Below are 17,865 nucleotides of genomic sequence, written 5' to 3'. Positions count from 1 at the left end.
CCACACCTTGTGAATTTTCACTCACACCTTGTCAATACTTCTTCCCTACAGTTCTCACACAGGGATGCATCCCACACACATTGAAAAAAAAAACCAAAAAAACCAACCCTCTTCACAAGAACTTCTGGGGGAAAAAAAAAGCCACACACACAAACACGAAAGAGAAGAAAAGAAGAATAAGATGTTACTTACTGGTTAACACAGTGATTGATCTCGCTGACTTGGAAACCATATTTGAGTTGACCACCAAGAGAGTCACGATGTAATACAGGCCATGGTATTTGGCATTGAACACCACAGGGGCAGGTAAAGTGCTATTGAATTCGTCAAACTGGAAAAAGTAGTTCTTGGATTCTCCAGCTATCTTCACAACATAGACAGAGGACGAGCTCACCACATCTGATGCCTCCAGGGACACAACGATACAATTGTCTTCTCGGACAGCAACTTGGAAAGGCTCTGCGCTCTACAAGACAGGAATAAAGAGTTTGTTGAGGTAAAATCTAGTATGTTACTTTCACCTATTTCCCCTGTTATTCATAAGATACTCATGTTAATTTGGAATAAAGTTACGTCTTATATTCAACTGGAGAGTTAACATCAAACAGGAATAATTATTTGAGGCTGCAATTCACAGTCAGCCAGAGTTCACAGGTATCTGATTATCAGAGGCCAGTCTCTCTGCAGCAGAGGCTGGGTCCTGCTGTGTCCTTTCTGATACTCCACATACTCCATTCCTTACATCCTGAGGAATAAAGCCTCTGTCATCCTTTCCTGAGGAAAGGTGAAGTAGAGCAGAAGAAGGATGAGATTGTAAAGGGTATTGGGGCAAGAGGATTTCCTAAAATGCCTCAACGTCATTTAAATCCGCCCAAAAAAAGAGATGATTAAATCAAGTCTCTTTTATATTGCAGAAACAGGATCATATATTCCTCAACACAATATATTCTGAAAGCCTACAACTGAAGAATATTTTTTGGTACTGCCTAAGCTTTTCCAGATGGGTATTGTATTAACTATACTTGCCCATTTCACCAGGTGCTAAGCAGCTCTCACCACTATGTCCATAGTTTAGGCTGGCACTTTTTTATTTCCTAAGCTACAGAATTTAATTTTCAATATTTCTTTTATTAGTAGTAAAGAGAAAAGAGCAATTTAACCTTGTTTTCATGTATCATGAATGTGTTAAGCCACTGCCAGCTGAAAACACTTTCCTTTTTATTAATTTCAAACCAGCTGTCAGGAGAAGCACTTGTTCTCTACAGGAATTTCAAAACAGATTCATGCTACTTAATGAAAAGTTCAAGCTTACTTTAAGAGTTGCTTTTTTGTTTATTAAACCACACCACAGCTTATAATTATTTTACCCCCCATGAAAACTGTAATATCTGGTATTTTCAGTTCCCAACTCCACAGTATTTTTTTTCCCTTTATGTTTCACAGGCTGAGAGCTCTCAGGGAAAGGTGGAAAAGCAAGGCTAGCTTGCAACTTCTTCGATCAAGTTGTTCCTGTACCAGAGAAAGATAGAGACTTCCTCCAGAGATTAATTCTAGCAGCCTACCTCCTATTTTCTTGTGGTTTTGTTTAGTTCTTGTTCTTCCATGAAAACAATATTTCTGGGATTTATGCTGCAAGAACCAGGATGCCTATTTGAAATTCACACACCTGGTGTTGCCAACTCCTGGCATTCAAAAAATACCTTCCAAAAAAAAAAAAAAGACAAAAAACCCCCACAACAACAACATAAATAAACCCACCAAGGATAAATAAGATAAAGAAGAGGTTCTAGGAGTGTAAGATTTAAACCAGCAGCAGTTTGTCTTTACATGCATTGATGGTATTATCACTGGGCTTTGACATTTACAGTGTACCTAAGGTTATACCACCCTAGAGGCAAAGCCACGGGCTGGAGAGAAAGGCCCTAAGCAAACCCTCCCATCTGATCCAAGAGGAGAACAAGGCACAAAGCTCATAATCAGCCCAACCCAAAGAGGATAACCTGTCTAGACAGCTCCAAGCCTGAGATTAAAAAGAAAGGCAATGCCGCTTCAGTTGCTGACTTGAGGTTTGCTTTAGTTAGACTTTTAAAAAATTACTTTTAAGTTGTTAAAATTGTATCTGCCAGTGTTATCAGTGGGAGAATATTTTGGTTTGGAAATCTGGGTAATTTTTCACAGATGGCAAAACGACTGTTCCAAAAGGTTTATAATGTAAGACTACAGCTACAAAAAAAGCTCCCATGTGTTTTCCCCAGCCTGAGCTGAATTCAACATGCTTACCCTTGAGTAGATCAAAATTCTACATTTCAAGTGGTTGTATTTTGCCTTAAATCCCAGTCTAGCATTTGGATTCACACAGACTTGAACATTTAACTGGGGATTATGCTTAGATCTGGTCAAAACCAAGTAGAGGTTCTCTTATCCTTCTTCCTCCCTATTTTCTTTCCACCAAGAAAATGTGGAATCAATCCTACTTCAGCCCTCCTGGTGCAGGAAGACAGGAGAAGGAAGGCACAGGTGACCTGGCTTTCCAGAAGCTCATGCACTATTGTATGACAGAAGCCATGGTTGTCTTCCAAGACCAAGAAATTACTCAGCAAGGTTATTTCTACACACTAAGCTTGCAGTTCATGTGTAATCCCACTGAAGTCTGTGGGTTTTGACCTTCCACAGACTTGCATTTGAATGTTTCACTAAATGAGAAAGAATGGTGTTGTCTCTGAAATTATTCTGGTCTTCCCTTGGCCTTGGCACTGAGTTCCACAGCTCTGACTCCACGTGCCTACCTGGCTACAAAGAACCAGCCCAAAGTGCCAAATGAATTTATATGTGCCAACAAACAGTTCAAAGCAAGTTCCTTATAGCTGGATACTATAAATCATTTGCTATGCTAATCAAGTACAGCTGGAAATTAAGCATATAATTGCAGAGTCATGGACATTCCCAGGATATAATTAGATATCAAGCAACGCTCGTATGGGTTGTGATTTTACTCTTTGATTCTTCCATGGGTATTGTATTAACCATGATGAAGACCTTCTTTTTATTTTCGCCTCTCAAAGTTTTTGTGAACCCACAGCAAGCACCATCCAGCAAATGGTTCACAAGCCCTCTTCAACAGCTCCCACACAATCAGCATAGAATGCCTCTGCCAGCTAAATAAAACTCTCAGACATTTCCTGTTATTACCTATGACACCTGCCTGGGGTAAATAGCTTTTTTTGAGTCCTCTATCACCTTAAGCACTGTGAAATGATCGTTTCCCTCATCTGTGTGCCCGTGTCCAGATGCTCTGGAAGCACTGCTGCCATGATGCATTTTTTGAGGGCCATCTCCTTAGCAGCCCTGTGCCCCATCCAGCCCATCACTGTGCCCCTCTGCAGGATGCATCCCCCTCTGGAGTGGTCCCATTCCAGCGATTGTGTGTCCCTCTTCCACACCTCTGTGTGCTTTCCAGCTGCTGCATGCAGGCAACACATGGTACGTGCCAGACATCTGTTCTTTATTATCCACTAGTTCTTGAAATAACTTTTAGCCTTTAATTTCATCTTCTAAGACTGGAGTGGCAGATCAGAGATCAATAAAAAGAACTGACAATTAACATGTCATGAGACGAAATCATTTCTCTCCTTTGGAATATGGAATATGTTATCTCCTTTGGGATATGTTTTAAAAAGAACAGACCACTCTGGCCATCCTTCCTTCAAGTTGTACAAGGTCAGGGTTACCAGCCAGCACTGGGCTTGTGATTTTGAAGAGAAGGCTAAGAAAAAAGCTGAGTATTTTCTCTAAGCACCACTGGAAGTGACAAACGTGCCCCACTTAACTAGATTGCAAAGCCAGTGTGTCTTAAGACTGACAGCATCAGTATGGTAAATACACATTTCATTACTTCTGGTCAGCTACCTCCAGGATTTAATTTGCTGGTGTCACAGCTTGAGCGGCTGTTTCATGCCTGTGGGGAAATTTGGCAGGGCTTGTGCATTCAGAACCAAATGATTAGCTCCAACTTCCTTCCTAGTTTATTATTACAAGCTCGTGCCACGATAAAGCACTTAGGAGAAAAAAAGAAAAGGAGGGGGGAAGTAAATCCCGCAATGTGATGCCTGTTCACAGTCATTTCCAGTGCAGGGATGAGTCATGTTCATGGAATTTCCAGCCAATAACCAAGTCCCAATTAAAATAAAAAGGCAGGGGAGGCAAGGAGATATACAACATGTCAAACAAACAATATCCAAAGAGTAATAGGAAAATAAATGGTGTGCAGCAGAGCTCAGAGTCCTCTTTCCAGAAGTTTATATCCTCGGTTTATTTCCATAAAACAGAATGAGTTTTACACATGAGGAAGAGATCAAACCTGCAAAACAGCAACTGATTTTAAGCACTCTAGCTTCTGAATGTCTCATTCTGAAACACATTGTGCCAGAACCCAATTACCAGAAGTGCAAGCAGTTACAAGTTCTGCTGACTTTAAGAGGAGCTGTGGCCACTCATCAGCTCTCTAAAATTAAAGTACTGGTAACTGCATCTCATTATCTAATGCCAGACAAGTGGAACTAAAATCCCAAACAAATCTGACTTTGGTCAGCTTTTGCAGAGTAAATCCTGCAGCATTCCCAGAATTTTCAAAGTAAGCAGGAGCAAATTTTAAAGCTATGAGGATCTACTTCTCAGGCACCATTCTGATCCCCTACTGTATGATGTGGTACAAAAATAACATCCATGCAAGTTCGAGAAAATATTGAACACTACTACATCCAGACCTCTTGGGTGAAATACTGACTGTTTCATGAGTGATTCTACTACACTCTGATATATTTTGTCCTGGTGGCCAATAATGCTAATTTAATTCTAAATCATGTGATGACTCATTCTCACCACGACTTATCTTACTTAATCTTAGGCACTTAAAAGGAATGACTAAGCCAGGATGACCTTTTCAGACAGAACACCTGTGGATTCACCTAAGACTGGAATTAATTTTGAAAAAGCACAGAACAGCCAAAGGGCTGATGGTCCCAGCTTGGCAATATTTCTGCAGTCTTCTGGGTGTAGTGAGTCCAAGCCTTACAAAAAAGACAGCACTGGAATCCAGATTTCAGGATCTTCAGCCTCTACTACAGTCTTGCAGTGCTACAACCACAGAAAGCACATAAGAAATAAATAGCATCCCAAAACATGCTTCCTTGGAACTGCTAGCTATCATTATTAGCTGCTAGAGTTGAAACAAAATAGGTAAAGACATCCTTAAAGAACTTATGGAAGTACATCCTCAGCTTTCCACATGTTCCAGTGAACTCTGGAGCAGGCACAGACTTCAGTGCTGACTGCAAGAGGAAAGGATTGTTTGACATGATTTTCAAAAGTGTGAACAAAAATGTTACAGCCTTCTGACTAAAATTTAAAGACTTTGGGAAAATAAGGATATTTATTTCTGAGGCTTTTGTTTTTATCTACACTTTCCCACAGGTTGTGTAAAGATCATCCCTTAATAATCCCTTAATAAAATCCCTTAAATTTCAGAAGAAATGCTCCATGGGAAAAAAATGCAAATCTGTATAGTTAAGATTTTCCATGCAAAAAGGAATATTTTAACATGTAAAAAGATAGCAAAAGCTGCAGTTCTCAATAATTGATGGTTTGTGATTCAGGTTAACACATCATTTCTGGCACTCTGCTCTATGAATAGTGTCCCCAGCCCTGTTGCTATTCTAAGTCTCAAAAAGCCAGTAATAACAATCCTCTAGTCATATTTTATAAATGAACTTCCACATTTCTTTGCTCTGGGAGACAGCTCTAAAGGGAGGAGTATTTTTCCCATCTCTGCCCACAAATGCAGAACGTGGGGGTGGGATTTTTTAAAGCAAACATCATTATGGTATGTACAGCCCACCATGTTTTGCTGCCATTCTGAAGCTAATAACCTGGAAGGAAATATTTCTTCACACAATCTGCTACTACAACAGCATTATGGAGATTCCAGAATGCTAATTTCAGTAAGGCTCATATCTAATGTATCCCACTGCTAACATGTCCAACACTTGATAAATGATTGCTAAATAAATACTTCTAGCCCATCTTTCTAGTGTAGAGGGCAACACCCAAGCACAGTGATTCAGAGGCCTTGATGTGTACAAAGTTTAAAACTAAGGACTTCTAGGATGGCATTTCTCCCTGTTTTTGATCCTGACTGCACATGTCCACCCCAAATACAACAGGAATTCACAGCCAGGCAGATACAGTTTGGTTTCTCTCCACTCTAGATTTTTAGCTTTTCCCTAGTACTAAAATTATGTCAAAAAAGCATAATTCTGCTGAAAGAAAATATGATTTTGGTTCCCTTCTCCAACTCAGATCTTTATGGAGCCTCTGCAATTAAGTTTAGCCATCCCTTGTGGATGTAGCCAAACACACGCCAGATGAACCTTGTGCTTTAATTAAAATGCATCTTCCCTCTTAAGCCTGTATGTAATAACAGAAAGTGATAAAAGGGCACAGGAAACATATCACATTGCCTCAAATCCCTTAATTCCACCTAAAGGACCCTTCTCCAGTCAATCCTTGTTCTCTGGGACAAGACTGAGAGCAAACTTCTGCCTGAACCAATGGTAAAATGATCAGAGCTGAACATATGCCAGGTGGGGGTGTTGGTTGGATCCCCTACTAAATTCCAAAAAGAACAAGTAGGGGGAAAGGAAGAGAAAGATAAACTCCATGTACACATTATCCTAAGAACACACACACCATCCAGCAATTAAGAGTGAGAGCTCTCACAGCAGAGCTTCCACCAGCAACTCCATCCCAGGAGGGAGGAGGGACAGATCACCTCATGACAAGGCTGAAGGAGAAGGCAGGGTGAACAAATGAGTGATAAATTCAGGCAGATTTTGAAGACTCTGATTATTAGAAAGTCTCTCCTTGCATGGTGAGAAGCAATCTGTCCTCTGCAATTAAGTTTAGCCATCCCTTGTGGATGTAGCCAAACACACGCCAGATGAACCTTGTGCTTTAATTAAAATGCATCTTCCCTCTTAAGCCTGTATGTAATAACAGAAAGTGATAAAAGGGCACAGGAAACATATCACATTGCCTCAAATCCCTTAATTCTACCTAAAGGACCCTTCTCCAGTCAATCCTTGTTCTCTGGGACAAGACTGAGAGCAAACTTCTGCCTGAACCAATGGTAAAATGATCAGAGCTGAACATATGCCAGGCGGGGGTGTTGGTTGGATCCCCTGCTAAATTCCAAAAAGAACAAGTAGGGGGAAAGGAAGAGAAAGATAAACTCCATGTACACATTATCCTAAGAACACACACACCATCCAGCAATTAAGAGTGAGAGCTCTCACAGCAGAGCTTCCACCAGCAACTCCATCCCAGGAGGGAGGAGGGACAGATCACCTCATGACAAGGCTGAAGGAGAAGGCAGGGTGAACAAATGAGTGATAAATTCAGGCAGATTTTGAAGACTCTGATTATTAGAAAGAAGTGTCTCCTTGCATGGTGAGAAGCAATCTCCGAGGTGTTGCAAAGTGCCCCGTTGGAAGATGAGAGGGAACACAGTGGAGGTGTGGCTTTGGGTGATGAAGGACGAATTCATTCATGCTCAGTCCTTCAGCTCCAAAATTGTGGCTTCGCCTCTGCCAACAATGGAAGTCTGTAATAGAAACTTCTGATGCTGAAACAGCTTCTGAACAGCTACAGAGGCTGAAAGGTGACACTAGGAAGTTACACAGAAGATTCCTGGTGTTCAACAGAATGGGAGGGCTGATCTTGCATCATGAGAAAACAATTCCAGCAGAGCTGTGCAGCTGAGCTGGACTGACTGGAGGCAGCTGAACTTCATACTACATGCTGAGAGTGTGACAGAGGGGTAGAGACTGACCTGGGGGGTGCTACAAGAGGGGAAAATGCCTCAATTTTGAATTAATAGGGAGCATATATACCCTTCATAAGTGCACAAGTGACCTAGTTCCTAAAGGCAGAATACAATGCTTTGCTACTTGCATTATCTACAAAGAGCACAGCTGGGAGGAAGTTAAGAGTTCTCACTTGTCAGAAAAATTGGAGACCAAAGTGGTTGTTAAATTAATTTGTAATCACAAAGCAATGTAAGGGAAAATGGAGGAAGAGAACCAGACTTTCTCTGCCCCCCCATGTTGATCTATAATAAGAGAACAATGAATTTAGTTGTAGATAGGGGTTATTCCGGAATCCTAATTCTTTGTTCCATATCTCTAAATGTTTTTAAAGGGGATTAGACCCAAAGTGGCCTTAAGTATTTTCAAAATTCTGAGACTACTAGAGAGGTTTTGAAATTTTAAATTGGAATGCATTCATCAAAAAAAAAAAAAAAACCCAACCCTAAAAAAAAAAAAAAAAAAAAAAAAACAAAAAACAAAAAAAACCCAAACAAACAAACAAAAAACCCCCCACAAAAACAATAAACAAAACAAAAACCAAAAACAAAAAAAGTGGCCTTAAGTATTTTCAAAATTCTGAGACTACTAGAGAGGTTTTGAAATTTTAAATTGGAATGCATTCATCAAAAAAAAAAAAAAAACCCAACCCTAAAAACAACAACAACAAAAAAGAAAAAAAAAACCAACCCAAAAAAACACAAAAAAACCCAAACAATAAAACCCCACCAAAACAAAAAAAAACCCAAAAAACCCAAACAAACAAACAAAAAACCCCCCACAAAAACAATAAACAAAACAAAAACCAAAAACAAAAACTTCCAAATCTGGTTTTGTGACTTCACATTGTGCTGCTGCTCACCTTAAACAAGGGGTTTGCCATATTCTGGTCATTTTTCTATCACCCCCTGCCTCTCAGCTGCCCAGAAAAAAAGCTGCAAACAGCCACCACCCTTTCTTCACTGATCACAGGAGTCATGGTGTGTCTGGAAAACCCAAGTCTAAATCCAGAGCAGCAGTTTCCACATTCTATGCTTACTCCCCTTCCTTCCTGAGCCATAACTGCAATGTGGCTATGGCTGTCCCTGAAAGATTGTTCACTCAGGCTCAAGTACAGGTTTGTTTTGTTTTCAGATCCAAGTGGAACCTGATGCTCTGCACTTTGATTTCCTTGTGGTGTCCCTGTGCTCTCTAAACTGGCAAGAGATGAACAGACAAGCTGCTGATATTTTCTCTTGTTACTTATATCTAGTTTCTGCAGATGAATGGTATTTTTTCTTGCTAAAGTATTTGCTGTGGTAAAGTGTGTGTGTGTGTATGAGTATGATTGATTGTATAGCTTGGTAAGGGTTTTTTTTTTTGCTTTTTTCTGACCTGTGCTCAAAGGGAAGCAAGCTGACAGTGCCATTTCTCTGGTTACTAGCAAGAGATGAGCTCTGTAACTCTTTGTACAGCACTGGGTCAATTGCAAATCCACACAGAACACTTCAACTGTGATTGTCAATTCATTTCTAGCGTGGCTTTAGGCTCAGTTCAGCCATTTGTAGCCATCTGCTGAGTTCATACCCACAGAAGAACGCTCTGTCACGCTGGCAGTGCGCGGCTCAGAAGTCATAAACAGCCCCAAACTCCAATGCTGCAAAAGCTCAGAACCTGTCACTGCCACCCTGCCCTGCAGGGACGGCTACAGCAGGATTTATTTGGTCGTAGTGTGTCACGAATTTTGTTTTTAGCACAACTGCCGGAGGCTGACTTGAAGGAAGAGAAAGAGAGGAGTGAATACAAGAGCTCAGGAAATGGAGCCAGGACCCTCAGCTGCTGGAGAGTCCCTCCAGATGTAAAAGTGCCACCCCAGGTGCCCAGAGCAGGAGACTGGCCAGGGGACAATGACTGCTGTTGCCTAAATGAGCACACCTCAAAGATTTGCTGGCCAGGACTTTGTGATGAGACTTCTGTATTTAGTGTGGGGATTAATCTGGCTTCGTTTTATCATAATAAAAATTGGGTGTGTAGTCAAATCTTATCATCTAGGTTCCCTCTCTACTCTGTAGGGAGAGAGGGATCTGAAGAACTTGATTTACCCACTTAACCTTAAACAAGCTGCCTCCTGCAGATGCTTGTCTCTGTTTTAAACCTTCCATTTAAACACCAAGAGCCAGATGAGACCAGAAACAGCTGTGTATGGTTTGATGGCAGCTGCAATTCAGATTTTTAAAGCCATTTTTATGTATTATGGCTCCTAGTCTTTTTTTTTGGTCCAAATTGATATTATAAGGTATCAATTTTGTTTAGCCACCCTCTTTTTCAGCAGTGTAAAAATGCTGTTCACTGATGGCTGTGACTGAGCAAGGCAAATAACTTCAAGCACATGGAAGGTCCTACTCAGCAAAAGATGCAAGCATGTCCATAAATCCTTTGCCTCTGTGACACAGGCAGGCCCTGAGTACAAAGAATCAATCAGGAGATCAAGGTCTCTTTTCTGGAGCTGCCAAAGAGTGATAACCCCTGAAACTTCCTTCTAATTTGTTTTGAGTCTTTTGCGAAGTGAGGTTACTAAAAAGTCATTCAGAGAATAATAAAAGCCTTGGTCTCAGGTGATGCTGAGCCTCCTGTTCTGCAGGTTTAGTGTTCTCCTCACAGAAATTATTATTCCTTGCTGTGGTCATGTGGGTTTTGCACTTGGCAGTTACTCAGTGGCCGACAGGGATGCAGCCAAACCACCACAAATACATTCATCAGGCTAACATCTCAGGCTGAGGTAGCTCAGCAGTAATGGCACGGACAGCAGACACATTAAATTTCTGTCTGGTTTGGCAGCTACCCACCCTGCGAGTGCAGAACTGAAAGAATTCAACTTTTGCCATTAGCTTTCTTTTATATATTTCTCTTTTAATACCTGACAGAGTTTTTCCCCAGGCGTGACAATGGCTAGCCAGGCAAGAGAAGGCTTAATAAACTGAGAGATGAAATCAGCTGAGAAAAGGCTGTGTGGAAATTGGAAATAAGAAATCTGTTCCCTACGGTAGAATTGACTGTAAAACAAAAAATATAAATTTTCTGAGTGCTGTTTCCTCATTTCAAGTCAGGATGCTAAACCTCTGTAGTGTCTTCTGAAAAAGGATGAATTTATAAACAGCATGGCCTTAAATGAGTCAACATGACCTTTCCCAGACATACACCACAGTAAATACTTACTGAGCTTTATTTCATAGGCATTAACTCATTGCTAATATAAAAAGCTTTCAGGCTGCTGGACAATGCAGTATGTAATCCTATCATTCTGACATTTAAAAATATACACAATTTAAAAGTGATAATGATTTTCTTTCCTACTTACCTTCTAGATATGTGTTCACCATGTATTTGTTTATGCTGTAATTTTCTTATTCCATTTTATGAAGTATTTTTGTTGCCAGTGAAAGGGAAGGATGAAAGATGATGACATGATTTTTTTTTCTTTTGTCTTCTATTTAACTCACAGCAAGTGGTGCTTCCATACATAAGCACTGGTAATTCTGCATTATACTAATCCAGGCAAAATACATTTAGCCTGGAAGTCTGGCTGCCATTTGCAGGTCTTAGTGTGGCAATTTCTCAATAAATGCAGTGTAAATACACAAATCTCTCTTATCAGCTCCTGCATTTCAAATTCATTCAATACATATATTGCCCTAAGGTCTTATCCAACTCCTTGAGTGAACCAAAATATTTCCATGATCCTCCTGGGAGCACACCTGCCTGTACTTTAGAATTACAAAACTGACGTGGCCCTTTTTTCCTAAATGTGGCCATAAAAAGTCACAAGGAAAGTTCTGTAAATGTATATGGTGTCCTATAACCCAGATAAATATCTACAATATCCTTCAAAAAACCAGAACTGGGCACCAAGGTATTTTTAAGTTAAATGTGCACCCTCAAACCTCTCCACCTTCACAGCCTGGCCCTTCATGTACAACAGAAAGATGTAAGAAAAGGCACACTGGCAGCACTGAGCCCCTGTGCTAACAGAAACAGCTTCATCTCCAAGCCAAATGAGTCTTTTTTCTTAGTTATTTATAGCCCTTTTAAATTTTAATCACTTTATTTACTTATTCCCTGCCAGGTCCCCACTGACCACTTTCAGTTTTCCCTCCTCTTCCACCCCAGTGTGCTCACAGAACAGGGAAAGCTCTTTATTTCCAGTATCAGTCTACAATGCTGTTTCTCAGCTCAGGTTTACTCTGGATGCAATCTTTGCCTCCAAACTCAGGTGCCAGGAGAGCCAGTGGACAGAATATGCTCCTGCCCAAGCTGTTTCCCACCAGCCCTTAGAAGTTTAAAGCAGCAGAGAAGGAAGAAGGCTGGTGTTTCTTTGGGGTTCTGTTTTTGTGGCTGACAATAGGTTACATCAAGCGTTGTAGCTCTGGGAAAACACATTTCTCTGATGTTTTCTCACAGAGGGAACCTCAGGCTTAGTGAGTCATGGAGTTTTCTGTCCAGCCCCCCAGACTTCAGAGGAGAAACTCATCACCCAACAGCACCCTGAGCTCCCTGCAATTCACAGCAGCAAAAGTCATTTCCAGGCAAGAGCTTCATGAAACACCAGCAATAATAGAATCTGCACTGAGCTCGAGCACCAGGCAAAACTGATTGACTTAAATTACCACAAGGATTAGGACCATAAACACAATCAGTTGGCACAGCTCAGTCTATAAACAAAACAAAAAAAAAGTATTTACCTATAGTAATAAAATGAGCCATGCTGTCCTTATCTCTGCTGCTGTAAGCACTTAAAGCATGCACGTGAAAGTGAACATTCATGCTTGCACTAAGTATTTGCATGTTTATGAATAAACTGCAATCAGTTTGACAGTATTCTTCCTTCTTGCCTTATTAGCCCTGTGAGCTCTTCATTCAGTCCTCACACTTTGCATACCAAAAAGGCAGACGGGGAAAAACAGCAACAACCTTGTGAAGTTGCACACAAGCACAGAATGTCTACATAAATAAGAAAATTAGACCCAAAGGCTAGAGACCATGCTCCAAAGAGCAGCAATGTCTTAGTATTGGTCACAGTAAAATGAGAAGCTGGGGAAATCTTGGTTTTTTTCCCCCCATTTGTCTCTACTCGAAAGAGGGGAAAAAAGAGACACACATGACTGATGGTAATGGAAAACCTATTTGTGTCCAATTCACTGGAGAAACAGTACAAGGACATATCATCCTTGTGAAATAATTTGTCCTGTATTCCTTGAGCCAGATGAAAGCCCCATTATGTACAAAACAACACGTGCAGATGAATACAGATTTGGGAGATCTATTATTCTCTCAATACACTGCCTTGGTGCAGCCTCTGTCACGAGCAAGGCTCTTTCCAAGTGCCTCACACTGTCATAAAGTGTGACTTTTTCCACTAGCCTGGAATAGATTTGCAAGTGCACAGCAGCACCGAGGAGTCATTCATGATCAGGGCTCTTGCTGTGAAACAAAAGTGGCACATGCTCCTGGAGCCTACAGCAATTAACGAGTGTGAAATCAAAAAGCCACACCACACCGACTGTTCCCAGAGCAAAAACCAGAATGAAACAGCTCCATCTCCACAGCCCTGGATGGCTTTGCAATTCAGAGAGACCTTTATGAGCACATCACAGCTTCATTCCCTCAGATGAGGCTGGTACTGATGTATTTGAACTTCTCGAAATCTTCCCCTTCACCCCGCTAGGAGACACGAGGTACTCTTATCTCAGACACTGCTCATTATTAATTCCCTAAGCTGACAAGAAATTTGGGCAGGAACAGAAGATTTTTGAGATCTAAAGAATGGTTATGAAGTGACACAGGTATGATAGCAAATCTAAGGTTTTTTTCCTCTTGCAGTGCTAAGGAAAAAAAACCCCAAAACCCACAAAAAACAGGCCCAGGAGTCTGCCCAGTGCAGCCAGAGCACTGCAGCCTCTTCAGCCTGCAAGGCTTTGTGCTCTCTAAATTTTAAGGGCTTACAGAGAAACTCCACAAAAAACCCCAAAAAACCTGAAAAAAAAAAAACCCGAAAAAGCCCCCCAAAAAACGAAAAACACCCCAGGAAACCCCCACACCTGCAAAAAAAAAAAAAAAGAGAGAAAAAATGCTAGGGAAAAAAAACACAAACCAGGAAACCCCTGCCCCCACACCAAAAAAAAAAAAATCTAAAAAAAATTTAAAAATCTACAGGAAAAAAAAGGGGGACAAAAGAAAAACAAAAGAAAAAAAATAAAAGAAAAAATTTTAAAAAAGAAAAAAATACTTTGAGGCACCATTCTTGGTTGGAATTTTCTACACTCACATTACAAATAATCAATTGCAAACACACAAAATGATGGCTCTGCCAGGGAAAAAAAGCAGTGTGCATCTAGACGTGGTAAAACAGAAGCTGGAAGGTAAAGGCCACGCTGGTTTACTAAGCACTCCTAGAAAAGCTAGTAGCTCTCACTCAGATACAGTTCAGAAAAACACAATTGCCCAATCTGGCCTGAATATAGCTGATGGTAATGTTGATTTATGTTTGTTAAGAGACTTCAAGTATTTTACCTGAAGCTGAAAATCTTGCATGTTGTTTTATTCACACTTAAATTTTGAAAAATTGTCATGAATATATTTGATGTCTACATCTTACATGGATGGTTTTGGTTTGTTTCATGGTAAATATTTCATGTGAGCCATTCCTAGAAATTTCAGAATGCTTTAGCAAAAGCAGCTCAAGAATGATAAGCTAGGGAGAAAGACCAAGAGCAATGATAGAATAATGATTATAATTCAAACAAAAGTCCTCAAAGGGCAGAAGAAGCTACAACTGTGAGAACTAATTGATTTGATTCTACATACACAAAAAATGATAAGAAGGATTTTGTACTGATAAGACAGATTTATTTTTTTAAGAGTGATTTAATTAAATGCTCCTCAGATTTTTTTTTTCTTTGAAATTTTCACTGTCAGGCGTCATATCCAAAAGGAAAAAAAAAAACACAATACCATCCAGGAAGTAATTATCTGCATTAAATGTGCTGTTTGACTTCTTTCCTGCTACAGTGATCTCTGCCAGAAGGAGAAAGCAAGGAAATTGGGGGAGGAGGGGAAAAAAAAAAATTGATTCAGCAATTTGAGAAGCTAAACACATTTCTCTGTGTCTCAATTAACAGAGGGAGGGCTCGTTCTGCAGGGGGAGCAGCACCAGGTGGAGAACACCAAGGTTTTAAACAAACAAAAAAAACCACTAAAACAACTGTTTTAGTGAACATGTGTCATATTGGAAACTAGAGGAGCAGAAGGGGCTTGACACAGCATTATTTTCTGTGGATAACATCTCCCTGGAGCCACCACTGATCAGAGCTGCTTTTGCACCCTGGGTGATCAATTTGGGGCTTGCCCAGCTCCAGCCACTGTGGCTCTGCCCTCCTCTGCTGGCTCCAGTTCAACACCACACATTTGTTTGTCAGTTCAACACCATGTATTTGTTTGTCAGTTTTCAAGGTGGATGCAGTCCTTACAGTCTTAGAGCCCTGCTCATAAATGTTTTATTTCTCCTGACTTTGGCTCAGCCCCACTCCTGTTATCCTAGATAATTAAGAGTTGAAGTGAACACTTAATATTTAAAACATTGTTTCTTGTGTGTTTTGATGATGCCAGCTTTCATGTTGAATCCTTATTCTTGCACAGACTAAGGTTTTATCCTTTTCCACTCAACACTTTTGCTACCATTATTTGATGCCACTCTTTCCTATTACCTGCCTCTTGTTCTGCCAATAGCACGAAACACAAATACTTGTTTCTGCTTCTGCCTCTACTCCTCCCTGTAAATTATACTGTCTTGCCATCAATAATCAAGAATGTCTCCTTCATACAGAGGTTTGTAATAAATCTCAACAGCTTCTATTTGCTTAATGTATATATTTTTAAATTATATAAATAGGAAGCATATTTCATATAAAACTTGCATATGGTTTGCTCTTATGTTCTTCACTTTTAAAATGAATTTTGAAAAACCAGAAACAGAAGTGTTTTTTGTCTCCAACCAATTTATCTGTGTTAAGTTCCTCAGTCTCTCTCTTTCTTCTGTATTGGTTGTTTATTTATTTTTTTTTCTTGCTCCTGACTGATGTGGATTGATGCTTGCTGCTCCTGTGGAGACTAAGCTGGTTACCTCATCTAGCAACCAGCCCAAAAGGTTTCCAGCCCTACCAGGAGCTCTCACTTCTCCTTCAGCCTGCATTGCAGCCATCCAGCACAGCTATGGGATAATAAATCTATTTTAATTTTCCTTTTTTGCCCCCAAAAAGGATAAGGGTTCTGCATCTCCTCTGTTCTGTGTGAAGGACATCATCATCCTTAACACACGAGAGCCTGACCTGAAGGAAAGTGAGAACCCCACCAAATAATTTTGTTTGAAAAAACTTCAGTTGTGAACTATTTTCTAGTGTCAGTCATGGCAGCCCAGAAAATCCTTCTGCTAATTTTCCTCTGATTTTCTGCACAGAAACAGTGCTTTTTGACAAGAGACCAAGAAAAGTCAACCTGAAATAATCCTGTATCCCTCTGTGCACAACCACTGCAGTGACTAACCCCAATTTGCTCTCTTAACTCTGTCCCTCTCCCTTCCAGAAGGCAGCTCGGCCCTGAAAACAAATGAGAGTGGAGGAGAAAAGGCAATTTGTCCTCACATGATCCCCCCCACCACGCTTCCTCCCACTCCAAATTCAGCAGCAAAGGAGAATGTTTTGGTTCACTAGCTGAGCCTGCATTCCCAACTGCTGTGTTAACAAACAGCAGTGGAAGAATGTTTTTGGTTAATTGTGTGGCTCTGCTGTTGCTGCTGACTGGGGAAGATGAGAAAATCTGTGTGGTTTATGGTGCAAATGTAACATGGGAAAGGCTCAATCCATAGGCTTGTTGGGCCATCATTCAGCTTCCCAGGAAGTTTGGGAGCACTTCAGTTTTAAACTGAAGAATTTACTGAAGCCACTATCAAGATTGGAAAATGCTCTGTATTTCTGTGATATGGTATCTTTCACTGCAGAATATCAAAGTGCTTTTCTAATACATGTTAATGAGCCCTCACAAGATTGCTATAAATACAGTATCATGTGTATATGACTCATGTGGCTTATTAATTTTACATCACCCACCCTGCTACTTGAGCAAGAGTGACAGAGCAGCACTCAGGCAAATTCCTCTGTGAAAACTTTGCCAAAATAGCAGTACCTGTGTCTTCAGGGGTCAGTCTGCCTCAAGGCTGATTCTAGTTAGCAAGATTCAGTCTGAGACAAATGTTCCCTGCTTACCACAGCCCTCCCAGTACAGTTCTCTTGACAAAAATTTAGAGCATTCTTCTAATAAGAAAATAAAGTCTAAAGCAAAGTATAACATCTCCTAGGTTAAATATCCCACACTATACCTGTGGTCTACAGCAGGGTGCAAGGAAGAGCAGAACTTTGCTGGGGGATGGATGTGGATCCAAAAGGCACAGATCCTCAATGGGACTTGATTTTAATTAAAAAAGCAGGGTGGAAAAGCAATATTTAATCTCTTAAACTTACCTATGCCCTTAACCGAATGACATTTTTACTTTGCTTAATTAACTATTAACACTGAGCTCCAGAAAAGCCCTCTGTAATTTCAAAGTGTTCACTCTGCTCCTGTGGCAATGAGCCCATTAAGGGGTTCCACAGGCACAGCAATGATGAAGACACGTGAAGGATTTGTTTGCTTGGTACTTTACAGGGGCTGTGAGCCAGACAGAAGATTTTTAATTGAGATAAACAGGACTCTGTGCTCATACAGGTTGATGAGAGGTCAAGTGTATTAGCATGGGGTTAGCACTAGAGGATGGGAAGGTAAAATAATGCCTGGCTGTAAACCACCACATTAAACAAATGGTGAAAGGCCCCACAGAGGGTAAATAATAGAGCTGAAACCACAATAACTAGATTTCTTT

The 17,865-nt window shown here is 40.5% G+C and overlaps 1 protein-coding gene across 1 annotated transcript in view; it reads right to left on the bottom strand.

Moving 5' to 3' along the window:
- The window catches only part of PTPRO (protein tyrosine phosphatase receptor type O), a 144,131-nt gene that overhangs the window by 60,845 nt on the left and 65,421 nt on the right, over positions 1 to 17,865 (bottom strand). Inside the window, exon 2 of the mRNA XM_041484460.1 lies at positions 193 to 466. Coding sequence (XP_041340394.1) covers positions 193 to 466 — 274 coding nt within the window. The remainder of the gene's footprint in view (positions 1 to 192; positions 467 to 17,865) is intronic.

Source organism: Pyrgilauda ruficollis, unplaced genomic scaffold (genome assembly GCF_017590135.1).
Source record: "Pyrgilauda ruficollis isolate IOZ18807 unplaced genomic scaffold, ASM1759013v1 scaffold66, whole genome shotgun sequence".
Lineage (NCBI taxonomy): Eukaryota > Metazoa > Chordata > Aves > Passeriformes > Passeridae > Pyrgilauda > Pyrgilauda ruficollis.
Note: the sequence above shows the minus strand (reverse complement) of the source record. Positions and strands in the feature narration are given on the sequence as shown.